The 15,654-nt window shown below is 38.0% G+C and overlaps 2 protein-coding genes across 2 annotated transcripts; both read right to left on the reverse strand.

Moving 5' to 3' along the window:
- Positions 1 to 2,174: 2,174 nt before the first annotated feature.
- Positions 2,175 to 3,188, reverse strand: LOC129067208 (trace amine-associated receptor 5-like). The gene has a single exon (XM_054568931.1). It carries the CDS (start codon positions 3,186 to 3,188, stop codon positions 2,175 to 2,177), a length of 1,014 nt encoding a protein of 337 aa, XP_054424906.1.
- Positions 3,189 to 9,020: 5,832 nt separating this feature from the next.
- On the reverse strand, positions 9,021 to 10,064 carry LOC129067209 (trace amine-associated receptor 4-like). The gene has a single exon (XM_054568932.1). The coding sequence runs from the start codon at positions 10,062 to 10,064 to the stop codon at positions 9,021 to 9,023; it is 1,044 nt and encodes a 347-aa protein (XP_054424907.1).
- Between the last annotated feature and the right edge of the window lie 5,590 nt (positions 10,065 to 15,654).

Below are 15,654 nucleotides of genomic sequence, written 5' to 3' on the forward strand. Positions count from 1 at the left end.
GTCACTCTGTTTCCACTTAGTTTTTTTCTGATTAATACTTGTTTATTTGGAAAACTTTTTGTAAATTAATTTGTGGTCTCTGGTGTACAGATGTGTAGATACAAACTTTTGCTGGTGTGGCTCAGTGGTTTGAGTGCAGGATGACTTCCTGAAAAAGCTTCCAGCTTTTAAATTTTAGTCCTGCCCACAGGTTCATTAGCTGCCCAGTTTTCTCTAATATCTCAGAGACATAGTAGATAAGTCAGGGCATTCAAGTAAAAGAGAGAATAAATCCTCGAAAATCTGTGTGCCTCGTCTGTACATAAAATTGATAATATCTGCTTCACAGGGTTTGTGGGCAGTAAGCGAGATGCTTAGCTTTAGAGTAAATATTGGTTTCCTGCCTTTCCATCCTTTCCTTCTCTCTACCCTGGAACCTCTCATGGTTAACGCAACCTTCTCCCTCTAACAGAAAACAATCAGATGTGAGGGAACTGAAGGATTTTCTGCTTCTCTAAAGGTGACTAATATGCAAATTCCACCCTGTACAGTAGCTGAGTGTTCTTGCTTCCAGGACGGTGCTATGCCCAGTGGATTGGGAATGGGTGTGATGTTATTTCCAGGAAGGTAAGAGGAAATGTGTTTTTAAAGTAATGACTGACTTATACTTTGCAAATTATATTTATTGTTATATCTAAGACAAAGTGTTCCTAGTTCCTTAATGTCTCAGAATTTTAATTTATAAATCATTTGTAATTCAATTATCTCTTGATGATTATGAGCTAAATGGAAATGAAAGAATAATCCCAAAGAAAATTAAGCATTAGAAATATATTAAAATATTTTACGATATTTTTAAATTAGGAATAAGAATTGTGTCAGGGTAAGTTATCTTTTCAGCAAATAAAAAGAAATAGATATAATAAATCCATTTCAGCCAAGTTCAAAATACGACTTTACTTCTTTATTTATTGATTGAGATTGATATATCTATGTCTGTACCCTTATCTATAACCACATGTATCTACACATCTGGTTCTCAGGCCAGCACTCAATCCACTGAGCCACACCAGCAAAAGTTTGTATCCACACATCTGTACACCACAGACCACAAATTAATTTACAAAACGTTTTCCAAATAAACAAGTATTAATCAGAAAAAAACTAAGTGGAAACAGAGTGACTAGAGACTTAAGAAAAAGATTTAGGAAAAAAAAACCCAGAAGCAAGATGCACATAAAAGGTATCAGTACTGTTACTAGTAATAGTTCCTGAAAAGCATTTGGTTCAGTTCTGAGCAAGCATGTGGCCTAAGTGCTTGCTTTTCCGAAGAAAATCATATGCTATTATTAAATTAAAAGATAATAGTTCAAACTTGTGTGATTAAAAAAAAGGAGGGAAGCTAAAATGGTGAGATGGGGTTCATTATCACTTTTATTTTTATTATTTTTGTGTGGAGCTTGTTTCACATATTTTCAAGTTTCTACTATAAGAGGAAAGGAAGAAAACATTCCTTCAAAAATATAATAAATTAATAATACATTAACTCAGTGATCATTGAAGTAGACAAACCTGGCATACATTGTAATTGGGTTCCAAGGAGACAGGGCTCTTAAAGGGAACATTTCAAAAAGTGTTCTAAATACTTGACTGTAACTGTGAAAACTAAGGTGAAATTAGGATTCAAACAATGCTCCCCAAAGTTAGATTACATGCTGCTTGGCTTCAGGGCACCTTAGAAAATGAACCGTACAAACCCCTCATTTTTAGAAGGAGGAAACTCAGTGATGGGGGAGGAAGTCCAAGATTGCTAAGTAGTGTCACCAGGCCCTGCCAGGTGGTCAAACCAGGACGAGAACCCACACATCCTGACCCCTAGGCCCTTCCTCTTCCACCTCTGTATCTTGGCTGTCTCGAGGGCAATGAATGAAGACCCAAATATTTTCACAGATTTTAACTTATCCAATAAACAGTTAGATGACTTCCCTCTCTCCTTCCTACATTCTACTGTAGAAACATTGAATGAAGGGTGTGCTATATCTCCTTCCAAGTTAAGAAGTTGATTTTTCTCCTCCACTTAAACCACACTGCCTGGAAGTGCGCCCATGGACTCACAACACCATACTGCCCACAGCCACAGGACCGCTTAGCCTTCCTGCAAAGCCCTACTGTTTACATGAAGCATGTTAAAGGAATCATTCCTGGTACAAATCAATAGTGGGTGTCCGAGGTGAGAAAATCTCTGGACTCAGGGTGAGTTTCAGAGCCTTCCTGAACCACCTGTAGGAAAAGACATAGATGATAGGGTTGCAGGCCGAGGTGAAGTATGCAAGCCAGATTAAGGTGTCAAAGACCAGAGGCGGTGTCATGAAGTTGAGGAGGCTGTCCACCAGTGTGTCGATGGTGAAAGGAAGCCAGAACAAGCGGTATATGCCCACAGCGATGCCCAGGGTCTTGGTAGCTTTTCTATCATGCTTGGCAGTGCCACCCAGGTTTTTGTTGAAGACATTGATCTGCTGGGCCTGCCTGGCAGCAACCACCAAGATCTTTACATACAAGCTGATCATGATGAGGCAGGAGAAAAAAAACACAGGGAAGTTTAACCAGCCCTGGAACTTATTAAACAGCAACTGGCAACTGCCCACACAAGGCATCTCTTCCAGCCACTGGCTGAGCCCTGTCTTGACTACATCTGTGTAGACAAAGAAGGCCGTGTAAGCTCCTGGCGCCCCCCGCCCTGCTATGATGTACCTGTGAGCCACCCTAACTGTGAACTTGGAGGGATAGAGCAGAGGCTCACAGATGGCACAGTGGCGGTCGATGGAAATGAAACAGAGATGAAAGATGGGGATGAGGCGGAAGAGGGTGTCCAAGCAGGTGTGCAGGCGGCAGAGGAAATCTCCAAAGAACCAGCAGCTCTCTGCTGAGCGAATGGTGCTGAGTGGCAGTACCAGCAGACCCAGAATCATGTCAGCCACGGCCAGAGAAAGCAGCAAGAAGTTGGTGGGAGTGTGAAGTGCTTTGAAGTAGGACACAGCGAACACCACAAACAAATTTCCTAGGACTGTAACAATTATGCCTGCTGCACAGGCCAGGTAGATGGTCAGCTGGAGGCCCAGAGGATGGGCAGTCCTGGGGCAAGACCCATTCACCTGGTAGCAGAACGCCAGTGGGTGGTTTTCAGCACCTTTGTTGAGGACAGCGCTCATTTATGGTTCCTACTCTTCCTTCTCTCTCTTTCTCTTTAAGATCAGGCCACCTGTCCCACCAGAATAAACAAATAGGAGAACAAACAAACAAACAAATTTTTATCTGCTAAACAATTAGAAAGTGAGATCTAGAGAAGAACTACAGGGCAATTTGGAACCTAGTACAATTTCCCTGAGTACTGAATCAAATGCACCCTGAAAATTCAAATGTGGCATAGGATTCAAGGTCTCATAAGAGTTACTTCTGTTAGCCCTGGTTTGTCTGGCTGGAATTTTTGAAACTAGTTAAGATGTTATCCTTAAGAAAAGAGAAGAAACATGGAAGGTAAATGTTTTCTCAAAGAAGAAAATAGCTACTTCACAGTAGGTTTTATACAATTATTGACAGAGTGTCTCTTCCATTTTGATAAGTTACTTGTTGCTAAAAGTAAAATGATATTTAATGTTATGAGTCTGAGCCAAACTAAGAAATAATTCTTGTTAACAAACCATTACTTAGGTAAAGAATAACTTCTGGGTCTTCTCTTTAAGAATTAAATAAATTGACAATAAAATCAACAGATTAAGATTTTTAATTATATTTCAACTCTTCCCAAGAAAAAAATTCAACATACAACTAATTGAAAGAATGAAGTTGCCTTGTTTCAGTTTTGCATCCTTCACAATTTCTAAAGTTAACACACTGTAGTTATACATCTTGAGGGAAATAGCTGATGTGAAAAAGTATTTTATCTATCTTAACACTAGTCTGTAAAAATTTTAAGCAAGTTCTAAAAAATTTCATTTAGAGTTTCCAAGCTACTTACAGAGGCAGGAATAAGAATCGCTTATGGGAATAAGTCCTTTTGGTAACAGATAGACATAGATATGTAGAATCCTCTTTCATCTGCAAAAATGACAGATTTTATACTCCAAATAAAAACTACTTCTCCATGTGGTATGTTATGCAAATGATCGCTGAATTAGTGCCAAGAGACCTAGTTTACACTATTCACAGGTCTCAGTAGTTTGTTTCCTTCTTAATACAGCATCATCATTTATCCTGCCAATTAATTAAAGATGGAAATTAAACACACTGGATTTATAAAGTTTTGTTTAATTTTGCAATGAGTTCCATATAATCCTTCTGCTTTAGGATTATTTGTGTACATTTCTCTCAACAAGAGAAATAATGGAGAATAACTGATCATAAGTCCTTTGGTTTGTGATGGTCACATTGAACTTATCATGATGCCTTTTTTAAACTCTATGTTTCAAATTGGCTAAAGAAGTCACAGCAGACAAAACAGTTCACCTGGACACAGAAGAGTTAGATTTTTGTTCTGCCATCTTCTAGGTCATTCCTTATCCTCTCTCTCTCTCTCTGTCTCCCCATTGGTAAGACTACCTACAATTAGACCCTTATGTCTGTACCTCATGAGGATATTTTCAAGGAAAATAACAAAAATAACATGTTCAATAATATTCTGATCTCTCTGTTGGTGCCAAACCTCCAGAAGATCGAATGCCTCTTAGTGAAATCAGTTCACAATGTAAGTCAAACTAATCTTGCAAAAATGACAGTATTCTAAAGGTGGTGATAGATTACATCTCCCAGCAGGTCCTGTAGGAGAAGGTGGGGCAAGTCAAAACAAATGAAAAAAGTTGGCATGTACCTCCTCCTTCTCCACAAAGCCTGGCTGAACCCAGCGCTGATTGCTCAAAACTTGCCTTGTACCAAGTCCATGTGCATGGAAATAGATTTCTGATTCCAGAATTAATCACATCAGGAAGGATCTTGTGTTACCACATACTATGATTCTATGATACCCCTTAGGTTACAAGTCATAAACCCCATGCAATCAGCCAAGGAGTCCTATGGCTCTAAATCTAATCTGACCAAGAATCTGTGAAATATAGAAACAAATCTCTTACAACTGGAATATGGCCTGGATACAGAAACTTTCAAAAAATGTTTTTGGTTCTGGGATATATTATATCAATGCAATATTCATAGTTCCACTTCAGTGGTTGGAAATGGGTCCTTTACTAAACCTGATGACATATCCCTTTGGCCTAAAATTCAGGCAGTCTTCTCTAAATCCCAAGCCAGGTCAAATTAATTTTCCTCCTCCATACTGCCTTAGCTTCCTGCAGTGTAATCAAGTAGCTATGATCTTTCTCTGAGGCCATGATTTGAGTTTTATTCACCCCCTGAACCATAAACACTCAAAATAGCACTTGGCATATAGTAGATGCTCACTAAATGTTTGTTGAACTGAGTAGCTCCTAATATAGACAGCAAGGCGTTCATAGAATTCACCATCCTCCTGAGATAATGGCCACTAAGTTTAGCCTGGATGAGTGCTAGAAAGAAGAGAACTAGATTAGGAAGAATGATGGGATTGTTCACTTTCCCTTGGACTACTCTGGGAAGAACACGTGGAACTGTTTTGAGAAACAATTGAGCTAATGTTCATGGACACCCTTTGTAAATTATAGAAGTCGATTATTAAGGTAAGGAATGATGATGACTTCAGCAGAAGTCTCCAACTGCTCCTTCATTTCTTCTCAGTTTGCCTCTGCTCCCAGTGAGCAAAATACATGCTGGTCTGTATAAATGACCATCCCATACTACAAAACATCAGTTCTTTGATGTTGTTATGTATTTTATGTTATTTTGAGGATCAAATGAAAAAAACCTGAGTGTGTGATGAATGACTGTCTGCCCTTCCCATTCAGTCCCTTGGGTTTAGCAGTCCAAATGTCTTTGTTGAATTTCCAAAGAGTACTGAAGGCTCATCATGAAAATCAAATTGTGAAATGCTTCTAACCTTATAAGGTAGTAATTTGTTCTACCAGGCCCTGAAAGGAGGTCTGACTTGGCCTGAATCTTAAGAAACTCTTCTTGTTTCATTCATTCTTCAAAATGAGAGCACCTTAGTATTTGAATGTTGCCTTCTGGATTAGCAGCAGGGGAAATCTCCTCCTGAAGGATTAAATTACTGCAATCAGAAAAGAATAAACCAATCCTCTGCTAAGCATTTTAAAGCCCAATTCTGATTTCAAATACTGTCCTGTGGAAAAAAAATAACTTAATGATATCTCAGAACCTAAATATGCTATATTTAAATTGTGAAATTATAATTACTGACCATGAGAAGCTATAGATATTCAACAAAATAGGTAGAGAAACACAGGTAGGTGTTGGGAATTCTTAACTGAATAGAGATGTTCTTGAAGGTGTTTTGGAATTAATAACTAGTTTTGCAATAGGAAGGTTAGATTTTTAAAGAAACAAAAAGGTTTATGAAAGCCTTTAGGATGTGTGTATATGAACATTAGAAACCTTAGGATTAGGTGTCCTGCATACAGGTGTGATGTCATTGGCCAGGCCAGAGAATGGATGGGGTTTGATTAACTTAATATTCTGATATTACTATAAGAATTACTATAATAAAAAACACTTAACTTTAAAAATCTGTAGTACCAGTAACAAATTTTCTCTTTGCAACCTATCAGTGTCTTAGGGTTATTGTTAATAAAAGCAACCTTACAGGCAAACATTAATGAATGAATTGCTCCGTCCACAAATAATCACTATGAGTTTGCATATTGCATTTAAAATCTTCTCCAACCTGTCAATACATAGGCTAGTGAACAATATTTCTATATGACCAAACTTTTCTCTGAGACACTTGGATTATTGATACATTAGGCAAAGGAAAGAAAGACCTAACTTCTATCCTCTGGAAGTTCGCTATATGAACTGAAAGCTTCTTTCTGTATGTTGCAAACATTTCTGAATTGGTGAGTCTTTTTCCACTATGTGCCTCTGCTGGCCCTGGGCTCAAGTCCCTCAGTACAACATTATGCACATATGGCTAAAGCCTAGTAGAACAGGAATTAAATTCAGTTCAGTTTCTTCTTTACAAATAGGCTATTTCCTCCATCTTGTCCTCTAAAGAAAGCAGCACCAACTGTCTAGCATCCTTTGTTTTACACTTGTTTATTTCTGTGAATTTGAATAACTCTCATTATCCTCCAAGTTTCTGCATTTTAGTCATCTAGTGGATGTGTTCAGAGATGTTTATGGGAAAGGCACCATGTCAAGCACTGTGGGATACAAATATAAACAATATAAGGTCATAGTCTTGCACACAAGAAGCCTACAGGCTAGATAGGGAACTAACACACTGGCACACACCCAACCCCGGCACAAAACAGGTGTCAGGAGACAGGTTTGGAGTGCTACTGTGGGCATAGAAGGAAAATGCTGAGTATGTTTAGTTTGAGATCTTGAGGGAGCATATAAAAAGATACTGATTATGAAAAAAAACAAGAAACTCAAGTTTTGGAGAAGTGGTTTTGGAGAAGATAAATACATTTGAGAGAAATATATAGACAGGAGGTCATTGAAGCTATGAGATTAGATGAGATTAGAACAGGGTGTCTCAACCATGGCACTATTGAAGTTGTGGACCAGATAGTTCTTTGTTGTGAGGGACAGTTCTGTGTGTTGTAGGGTGTTTAACAGCATCTCTCACCTCTACCCGCTAGATGTTACTACCACCCCCTCTCTGGTTGTGACAACAATCAATGTCTCCAGACATTGCCAAATGTCTCCAAGGACAAAACTATCCCTGATTAGAGAGACAGAGAGATAGTGTGAAGAATGAAAAGAAGGTTATAACAAACAAAATATAGTGAAATAAGTTTATGGAATAGGAGAAGGAAGAGAAAGACAAGAAGACACAGATTGGAGACATTCATTGTGGCAATAAATATTATCCTAAAATTCTGGGGCAGGGGAAAAAACTTCAGTTTGTGAATGAAGCTCAGCGTTGGTGAATAATTAGTATATGCACACACACACCCAAAGAGATGGACACCACCTGTATGTATGCATGCAGGCCACATGTGTATATACCTAAAAATTACATATTTAGACAAAGAATATACTTCTAAACTCTTTATCCATTCTTCTCATTTAATAAGACAGTTCAATTTTATCAAAATATTGCAAACCTCATGTCAACTCTTTTTGGAAGGAGATTTAAGTCAGAACAAATAAAATCTGAAGTAAATAACGACTGTCTGCTTCCTTCTCCCTTTCTGTCATTCACATGCTTCATAATGCAGACTCCTATTATTCTTAAACTCTCTCCCCACTCCCCTAAGATGTAACAGTAATTTCAGGAAAGATGTAGGTAATCTGTACACAGATGTCAATGAGTGTGAAGACCAACTGTGTCTCCTTCCCTCTGTCCCCGCCGTCTCCCACCAAGATTTTATTTACTTATTTTTAGAAAGGTGAGAAGGGAGAGAGAAAGAGCGGAAGAGAAACATCTATATGAGAAAGAAACATCAATCGGTTGCCCCTTGCATGCTCCCATCCAGGGATCTGGCCTACAACCTAGGCATGTCTCCTGACTGAGAATTGACACATTGACCCTTTGGTTAGTGGGATGCCCAACCCTTGGAGCCACACCAGTCAGGCCTATGTCTCTGCTTCTGGTGTTTATAAGGGGAAAAAAATGGAAGATGCTTATTATTTGATTTAAGCTGAAGAATTGAAATTATGAATCACTAATTTTGGAAATTCAGGAATCAGCAAACCTTAGAAAAGAGTTTCTTGTTATTGGAGGTGCCATCCTAAGAACCCAGAAATTAGCCACTTTAGTAGCTTCGGTCTACCTGGAAGGCCTGATTTAGTGCTCATACTTAGATGTCTGTTATACCAACGGGAAGAATCTCCTTATCTACTTCGTCTATGCCTCTACCTTGGGGTAAAAAGAGCATCCAAAATTCCCTGCCAGGAAAGAATCTTAAAGAACACAGAGCATTCATTGCCTAAGCATGACCAAGAAAAAGGCTTAACGTGGAAGAGTGGGGGCGGAAGATTATTCCTGTGACAAGCATCCTCAGTGCCTTGCGAAACCAAGGATAGAACATGCCATATATGATAGGATTGAAAGTGGAATTAAAATAACCCAGCCAAAGGAAGACATTATACAAATCTCCAGGAGTTGTAAAATTAATGAAAGGGTCTGTAATTGTCAAAAGGAAAAAGGGCAGCCAGCACAACACAAACACTCCCATGACTATGCTTAAAGTCTTGGTGGCCTTGCCTTCTTTTTTGGATAATGCTTTCATTTTCCTGTCTGACCCAACTGGTTTCATCATAGGACCCATGTTGATTTGCTTAGCATGTTTCCTGGCTACTGTGAAAATGTGTATGTAAATCCCCACCATTATTGTCCCAGGGAGAAAAAAGGCTATACAGGAGGCCATAACCCCCCAGAACTTGTTAAATATCAACACACACAAACCTGTGCAGTCAATGGCTGCAACAAAATCTTCTGCACCAACTATGTTTAATTCTGAGAATACCAGGCCAAAGGCAAAAAAGATTGGAATAGACCAACTGATGAACAGAAAGATCTCTATGACAGGAATGGTAATTTTGGTGATATAATGCAAAGGGTCACACACAGCGTAATAACGATCCACTGAGATGAAGCAGAGGTGAAAAATGGAGGTGGTACAGAACATGATGTCGCAGCAGCTGTGGACTTTGCAAAAGAGATCTCCAAAGTACCAGCAGGATTCAATGGACCGGATCATGCTGAAGGGCATGACCACACAGCTCAGCAGAAAGTCAGTGGTGGCCATGGAGAGGATCAGGAAGTTGGTTGGGGTGTGGAGCTGCTTGAAGTGCGTGATGGCAACGATCACAACCAGGTTGCCCAGTATGGTCATCACTATAGCGCCAGTCATGACAGCGTACATGGCCGAAGCACTCAGCGCAGACCTCACATTTCTAGGGCATGAATTGTTGATCAAAGCAAAGCAGAGTTGTACTTCTGGGGGCTTCCAAAGTTCTGCTGAATTCATTGTCTGGGTCCCTTGGGCACTATAAGACTTTTTGCAAAAGTACTGTTTTCCTCTGTCAAAGATACAAAAAACAATAAAAATAATTGGCAGCTTTTCAGAAAGGCCCAGCCTGCTGCATCTCCAATCCCAGGCTGAACTTCCTGCTGATCAGCAGCATTGCTTTGGATCCTGCCACTTAATACATGCAATATATTCAATTAAGAAAACACTTCTCTCTCCAATGTAGACAACAGAGCTTTTAGAACTTAGAGCAGCATGTGGTAAACTAAAAATATGTTAATGCTTACAAGATTATACATGAGTAATCTAAAAAAAAAAGGGAAAATATCTCATGACAGATTCTGTAAATCTCATGAGTATCTCTTCTTATTTAGCTGCAACTTCATGAATTCAAATTCAGGTTGACATTGTCTTGTCCACAGATTTCAAGTCTCACATTGGAATAAAATTTGACATATAGGCCTGCTTCTTGTTTAAGCTGTCGCTTTGTATAATTTATGCTGTTGCTCTTAAAATGTGGAATTAATGGGACTGACTCACCCAGAATATGACATCGGTTGGATTTGTTTTTCCAGTGCCAGGGCTGGATGTGTAACTCTGACGACCAATGACAAACATTAGTGAGATCTAGCACCAGGTTGGAGAAGTGGACTTTGGCCCAAGAATAGATTAAAATCCCTGGTCTGTTGGGAAAACGAACTCACAAGCACGTCCCACCACATTTAGTTGGAAAGCACATTAATGAGAATGTAAGTACCTTTGAAAGTAATATTTACAGTATTGGCTGCCATAGCTCAGCATTTTTTCCAATGTGTGTTAGTTGAAATCTTAACTGTATAGCACATTTCATTTGCTCTGGATATAGTAATTTAATTTCTCAGGTTAGCATTTTTTCAGATATATTTTAATTGTAACGTTCAAATATTATGCCATTGAGTTGAATTTGAGAAATAAAAACATAGAGAAATAAAATGTGAGAAGGACAAAGACTCATTTAACTTTATTATAACCTGTAGTCTATTGATTTTGAAACACACAGCAGAAATTATTTCATTACTCATCACTTTAGTTTCTAAGCTCTAAGATCCTGAATAAAGCCTTAAGCACCTAATTACCTTCTTTAATAAATTAACTTTATTCTGCCCCCTATCTTCTTTGTGTTTGTGAATTAAAATTTTTATTTAATTTTTTAAATGTTCTTTTAAAAATTATCTTTAAAAATAGCTAACAACTGCCACAGAATTACTTAGGTATTTGTCACTGTATATACAGAGACATAACATTCCTTCTACAAAATAGCACACTCTTTAATACTTCATGGTTTAATTTTTGTAAAGTTTAATTTTTAAAACATAATCCCTGAAAAAATGATTTATTTAACTCTTAGATTTATAAGAAAATTTTATGTATTTATTTATTGATTGATTGAAAACATGAGATGAAACAACTGCTAGAAACTAATAGTATTGTTTCAAATTTCTGATGTAAGATTATATATAAGAGAAATATTTAAACCTCTAAATGTTATAGTAAGACAAAAAGAGTAAGATACTCATTTATTTAACAAGTTATTACATGTATGAATTGTTAAGATATAGTCAAAGGTAATAATATTTTTAAGCACATATCTTAACCTTTTGACCCAAAATTATAAAAACAAATAAGAATATGCATATATGACTGCTGGTCTGCTGCTCTGCTAAAAAAGGGAGATTGTCATGAAATTAAATGCAGTTGGTAATTTTTTTGTTATTTTAAAACTGAACAGAATAGAGATTCTTTTTCTTTGAAAATTCAATTCTACCAAAGATACAGTAATTTTTTAATAAAACAAATAAAATTAACCCCTCTTTGACATCTCACTTTCATCATGGGACATGGTTGTGCTTTTTTAAAAAAATCAGTAACATTGCAACAGAGAACCAAATTAACAGCAAAATTGTAAACAACCACCTAATGAAAGCATAGAAAAGTGTTAATTATTTTTGCTGGGAGGTAAAAATTCACATTTGCTAAATTTTGTAAAAGAGCAAAGATTGCATTGCTTTTTAGTTCAAATTTAGTTCTTTAAGGGAAAAGTTTACAGAGTAAGGAAACAGACACAAAGACGAAATATGAAAATCTAGAAGTTCTTTAGAATTTCAAGGAAAAATGAAAAATAAATAAACTAACTTTTCTTCAAGTATTAAAAAACAAAAATTTTAAATGTGTATGTATTTCTCTTAAATAGGAAGGGATATATTCAACAAGCTCAATAATAAGTTGTAAATAAAGTGAGAAAGTAGGAAAGCACAGATCATACCTGCTTTATCAGGCATGGTTTTGGTTTTTTTTTCCTCACTGGTTACATAACTCAAACACTCTACCTCTGAGTCTTTCTCTGAAAATAATGTTTTTATCTTGTTTAGTGATATCTCACTTATACAGTAGTTTGCTTTTTTCTTTTTTTTTAGTTAAGTTAGGTTACTTATGAATTAGGTTTAAGAAAGATCTGTGGTAGATCTTCCTCTCATTGTCTCTTTAGGTTTTCAGTGACTTTAAAAATGACCCAGATTTATTTTCACAGATTGGTATTTTAAATTTGCAAAAAATGCCAATCTATGACCAAAAAAATCTATTTGATCTTTTTCCTATTTCAATATATTCTCTTTTGGTTTCCCAGAATTTGTTTGGCTAATTAGGTATTTTGGAGCTAAAACAACAGAAAGGTGGTTTACCTGTTGTGCCACCTTTCTGAAACAGATAAGGGCTTATCCGTTTCTTACCACGCAAATGAGTGTTGTACTCTACTGTTCTCTCTTCCCTGATGATTTCCCCCTTGAAAACCCACTTAGGCCCCAGCTCTCGTAGGTAGGCTCCTGGCAGGCTGTGCTGCCATCAGTTTTTATACACAGAATATGCCTCCTGAGGTTGTATTACCTGTGTCCTGTTTTGACAGGGATGTCCTTTAACAGCTTTCAGTGTGCTGCCTGCAAAGAGATCACAGCAAGTCACCAGGGAATTAGCTTTGGGAGGATGAATCTGTTCAGTGGTATCATCATCTCTCTGACTTCAAAAAGATTGAATGGACTAGCCTCACACAAGGCCAAAGTGGGAAAGAGTTGAAAATATGAAAAAGAGGGAAGGAGGGAGGGAAAGAGGGAGGGAAGAAGGGAAGGAGGGAGGAAATTTAGTTTAAGTCCAACAAATGCTCACTTCACTTATTACCAAATGCTAGATGTTTTCAAACCATGAGTTCTTTTATCTCTACTGAAAATTTGGCTCATCTATATCTTTTCATTTGGCTGGTTTGTACAGTCAGCGATATTGATCCACACTTCAGTTCTTTGTCTGTAATTTCTTAAATAAAGGTTTTAGCCATTTAAAAAAGCAGTAAGAACCGTTTTTAAACCAACTGAATGAAAACTGAAAATTTCCACCACTATGTGCCAGGAAAAAATAGCAAGATGGCTCCAGGGGCAGATGCTACAGCGAAGGAGCCAAGGGGAAAGGGTAAGGTGAGGCCCGAAGCAAGGAGCACAAGGCTTCAGACCTCATTTGTTCTTTCATTAAGAGTTTGTTAGCTTCAGCTCATTTTAAAACTGTATCTCAGAAACAAGCAACTTCAGATTCCTGGTAATGTTTGAAAGGCTCAAAACACAATTCAAAAAAGGTGTTCCATTTAGTTTTGCAAATATCAAAACTATTATTGTCCCATTCAGTTTTAAGAAAAGTAAGGTTGGGGATTTCAAAAGTTCCCCATAATGACCATGGATGTTCTAAATTACTTTTGGACAGATCAGTCCATTTAGTTAAGAATGCACATGAGGAGGGACTGATGTTTTTAAACATAAATTTGGGGTTTATCATTCACCCTGGTCCTTGGGTACAAATCCCCACTTGACCTTGTGGGGGTTGGTTGAGTCTAATCTTTCCTCCTACTACAAAAACCCCATTGTAGTAATCTCCATTGAATAAAGTCTGCCTTATTATTTTTACTAAATGTTATGAATAATTTTTTTCTAACACACACCCCCTTTTAGAGTAGAAATTTTTAGAGTAGAAAACATTGTTCAGAAGTAGAGAAACAAATGAGATTTTACAAAGCAGGAGGTGAGAGGAAGCCAAAAGTAGTAGAAGGATCACTAGTCATGAAGTGTCTGTCACTGCTGAAGTGGAGTAAGCCAATTCTTTTTATTTAAATCATTTTTTATTGTTATTCTATTACAGTTGTCCCAATTTTTCCCCTTTTGCCCTCCTCTCCCCATCCCGCCCCCCTGCCCCTGCTCCCACAATCAATTCCCACTCTGTTGTCCCTGTCCATGGGTCATTCATACATGTTCCTTGTTTAGTTCCTTCCCCTTCTTTCCACCATTACCCCCTCTGATCAATTTCAGTCTGTTCCATGTTTCCGTGCATGTGGTTCTATAAGTGCCTATCAGTAAATGAGTGGATCAAAAAACTGTGGTACATTTACACAATGGAATACTACACAACAGGACGAAAGAAGGAACTCTTACTTTTGGGGACAGCATGGATCAAATTGGAGAATATTATGCTAAGTGAAATAAGTCAGTCAATGAAAGACAAATATCATATGATCTCACCTATAAGGGAGGCAAGTCAATTTTAATGTCCTCAAGTATGAAGGAAGGGGCCAGACTGGATAGTGTCCGTGGTCTTCCAGCCTTTCGGGAAGAAGGAGCCTGGCAGTGACTCTCAAGCCCTCATATCTCTTCCTGACACAGCCTAAATTGTTCTCCTCAAGGACAGCAGTTAGATTGGATTAGTAAATATCCTTTGATAAATGTGAAAATACTTGACTCATGCATTTATTTTGCAAGTTTGCTTTTCTACTAACAATGACAGGGAATGAAACTGTAATGGTGCTGAAGAGAAGTAGTCCATACAGAATTGTATTGTCCTTCAGGACACACATTGAGCCTGGGTAAGTTTCCATAGTTAGATCCAGGACATAGGGTGCCAGGGTATGTGGAAAGAAGGACTTAGAAGAGAGACAGAAAAAAAGCCAGAATTAAGTTTTCCTATTCAAAGTTTGACCTAAAGCAGAACTTGTTTTTTCCTATATCCTTCCCCACCTGACCACTAAATGTGGAAACTGCTCAAGGCCAGTCTTAAGCCCCCACTGCTTTTCTTACAACTGCTCCCTAAGTGGTCAGCCATGCCCTCTCTTTCAGATGCCATCTACATGCCAGTACCCGCAGATCCACTTCTACCCCAGACCTCTGTAAGCTCTGACCCTTACATCCAACTATCTATTAAATATTACTAGGATGTCCCAAATTCCCAACATGTCCCAGATAGAACTCAAGATCTTCCTTCCTCCCCCAAACTGGTTTTCTCCAGGATTTCTTATCTACCACACCTCCTATTGCAGAAGTTAGGAATCTATAAATCATGCCTGGAACTCCTCTCTTTATTACCCTCTAGAGCTTACATATTACCAGGTGCTACTGTTTTTTCCTGGTGAGTGTCTGGTGGCTTTGACAGCTTCCCTCTACTTCATCAGCATCTCTCCAGTCTGAGCTGACACCATCTCTCTTCTGGACTTGTGATAAATAACCTCCTGCCTGTTCTTCTTAAATCTACT

The sequence above is a fragment of the Pteronotus mesoamericanus genome, unplaced genomic scaffold (assembly GCF_021234165.1).
Source record: "Pteronotus mesoamericanus isolate MK-2021 breed Mesoamerican mustached bat unplaced genomic scaffold, CSHL_Meso_final contig_20, whole genome shotgun sequence".
Taxonomy (NCBI): domain Eukaryota; kingdom Metazoa; phylum Chordata; class Mammalia; order Chiroptera; family Mormoopidae; genus Pteronotus; species Pteronotus mesoamericanus.

Excerpts from the sequence above, each read along its gene's own strand:
- LOC129067209 (XM_054568932.1), bottom strand. The coding sequence starts at position 10,064 with ATGAATTCAGCAGAACTTTGGAAGCCCCCAGAAGTACAACTCTGCTTT.
- LOC129067208 (XM_054568931.1), bottom strand. The coding sequence starts at position 3,188 with ATGAGCGCTGTCCTCAACAAAGGTGCTGAAAACCACCCACTGGCGTTC.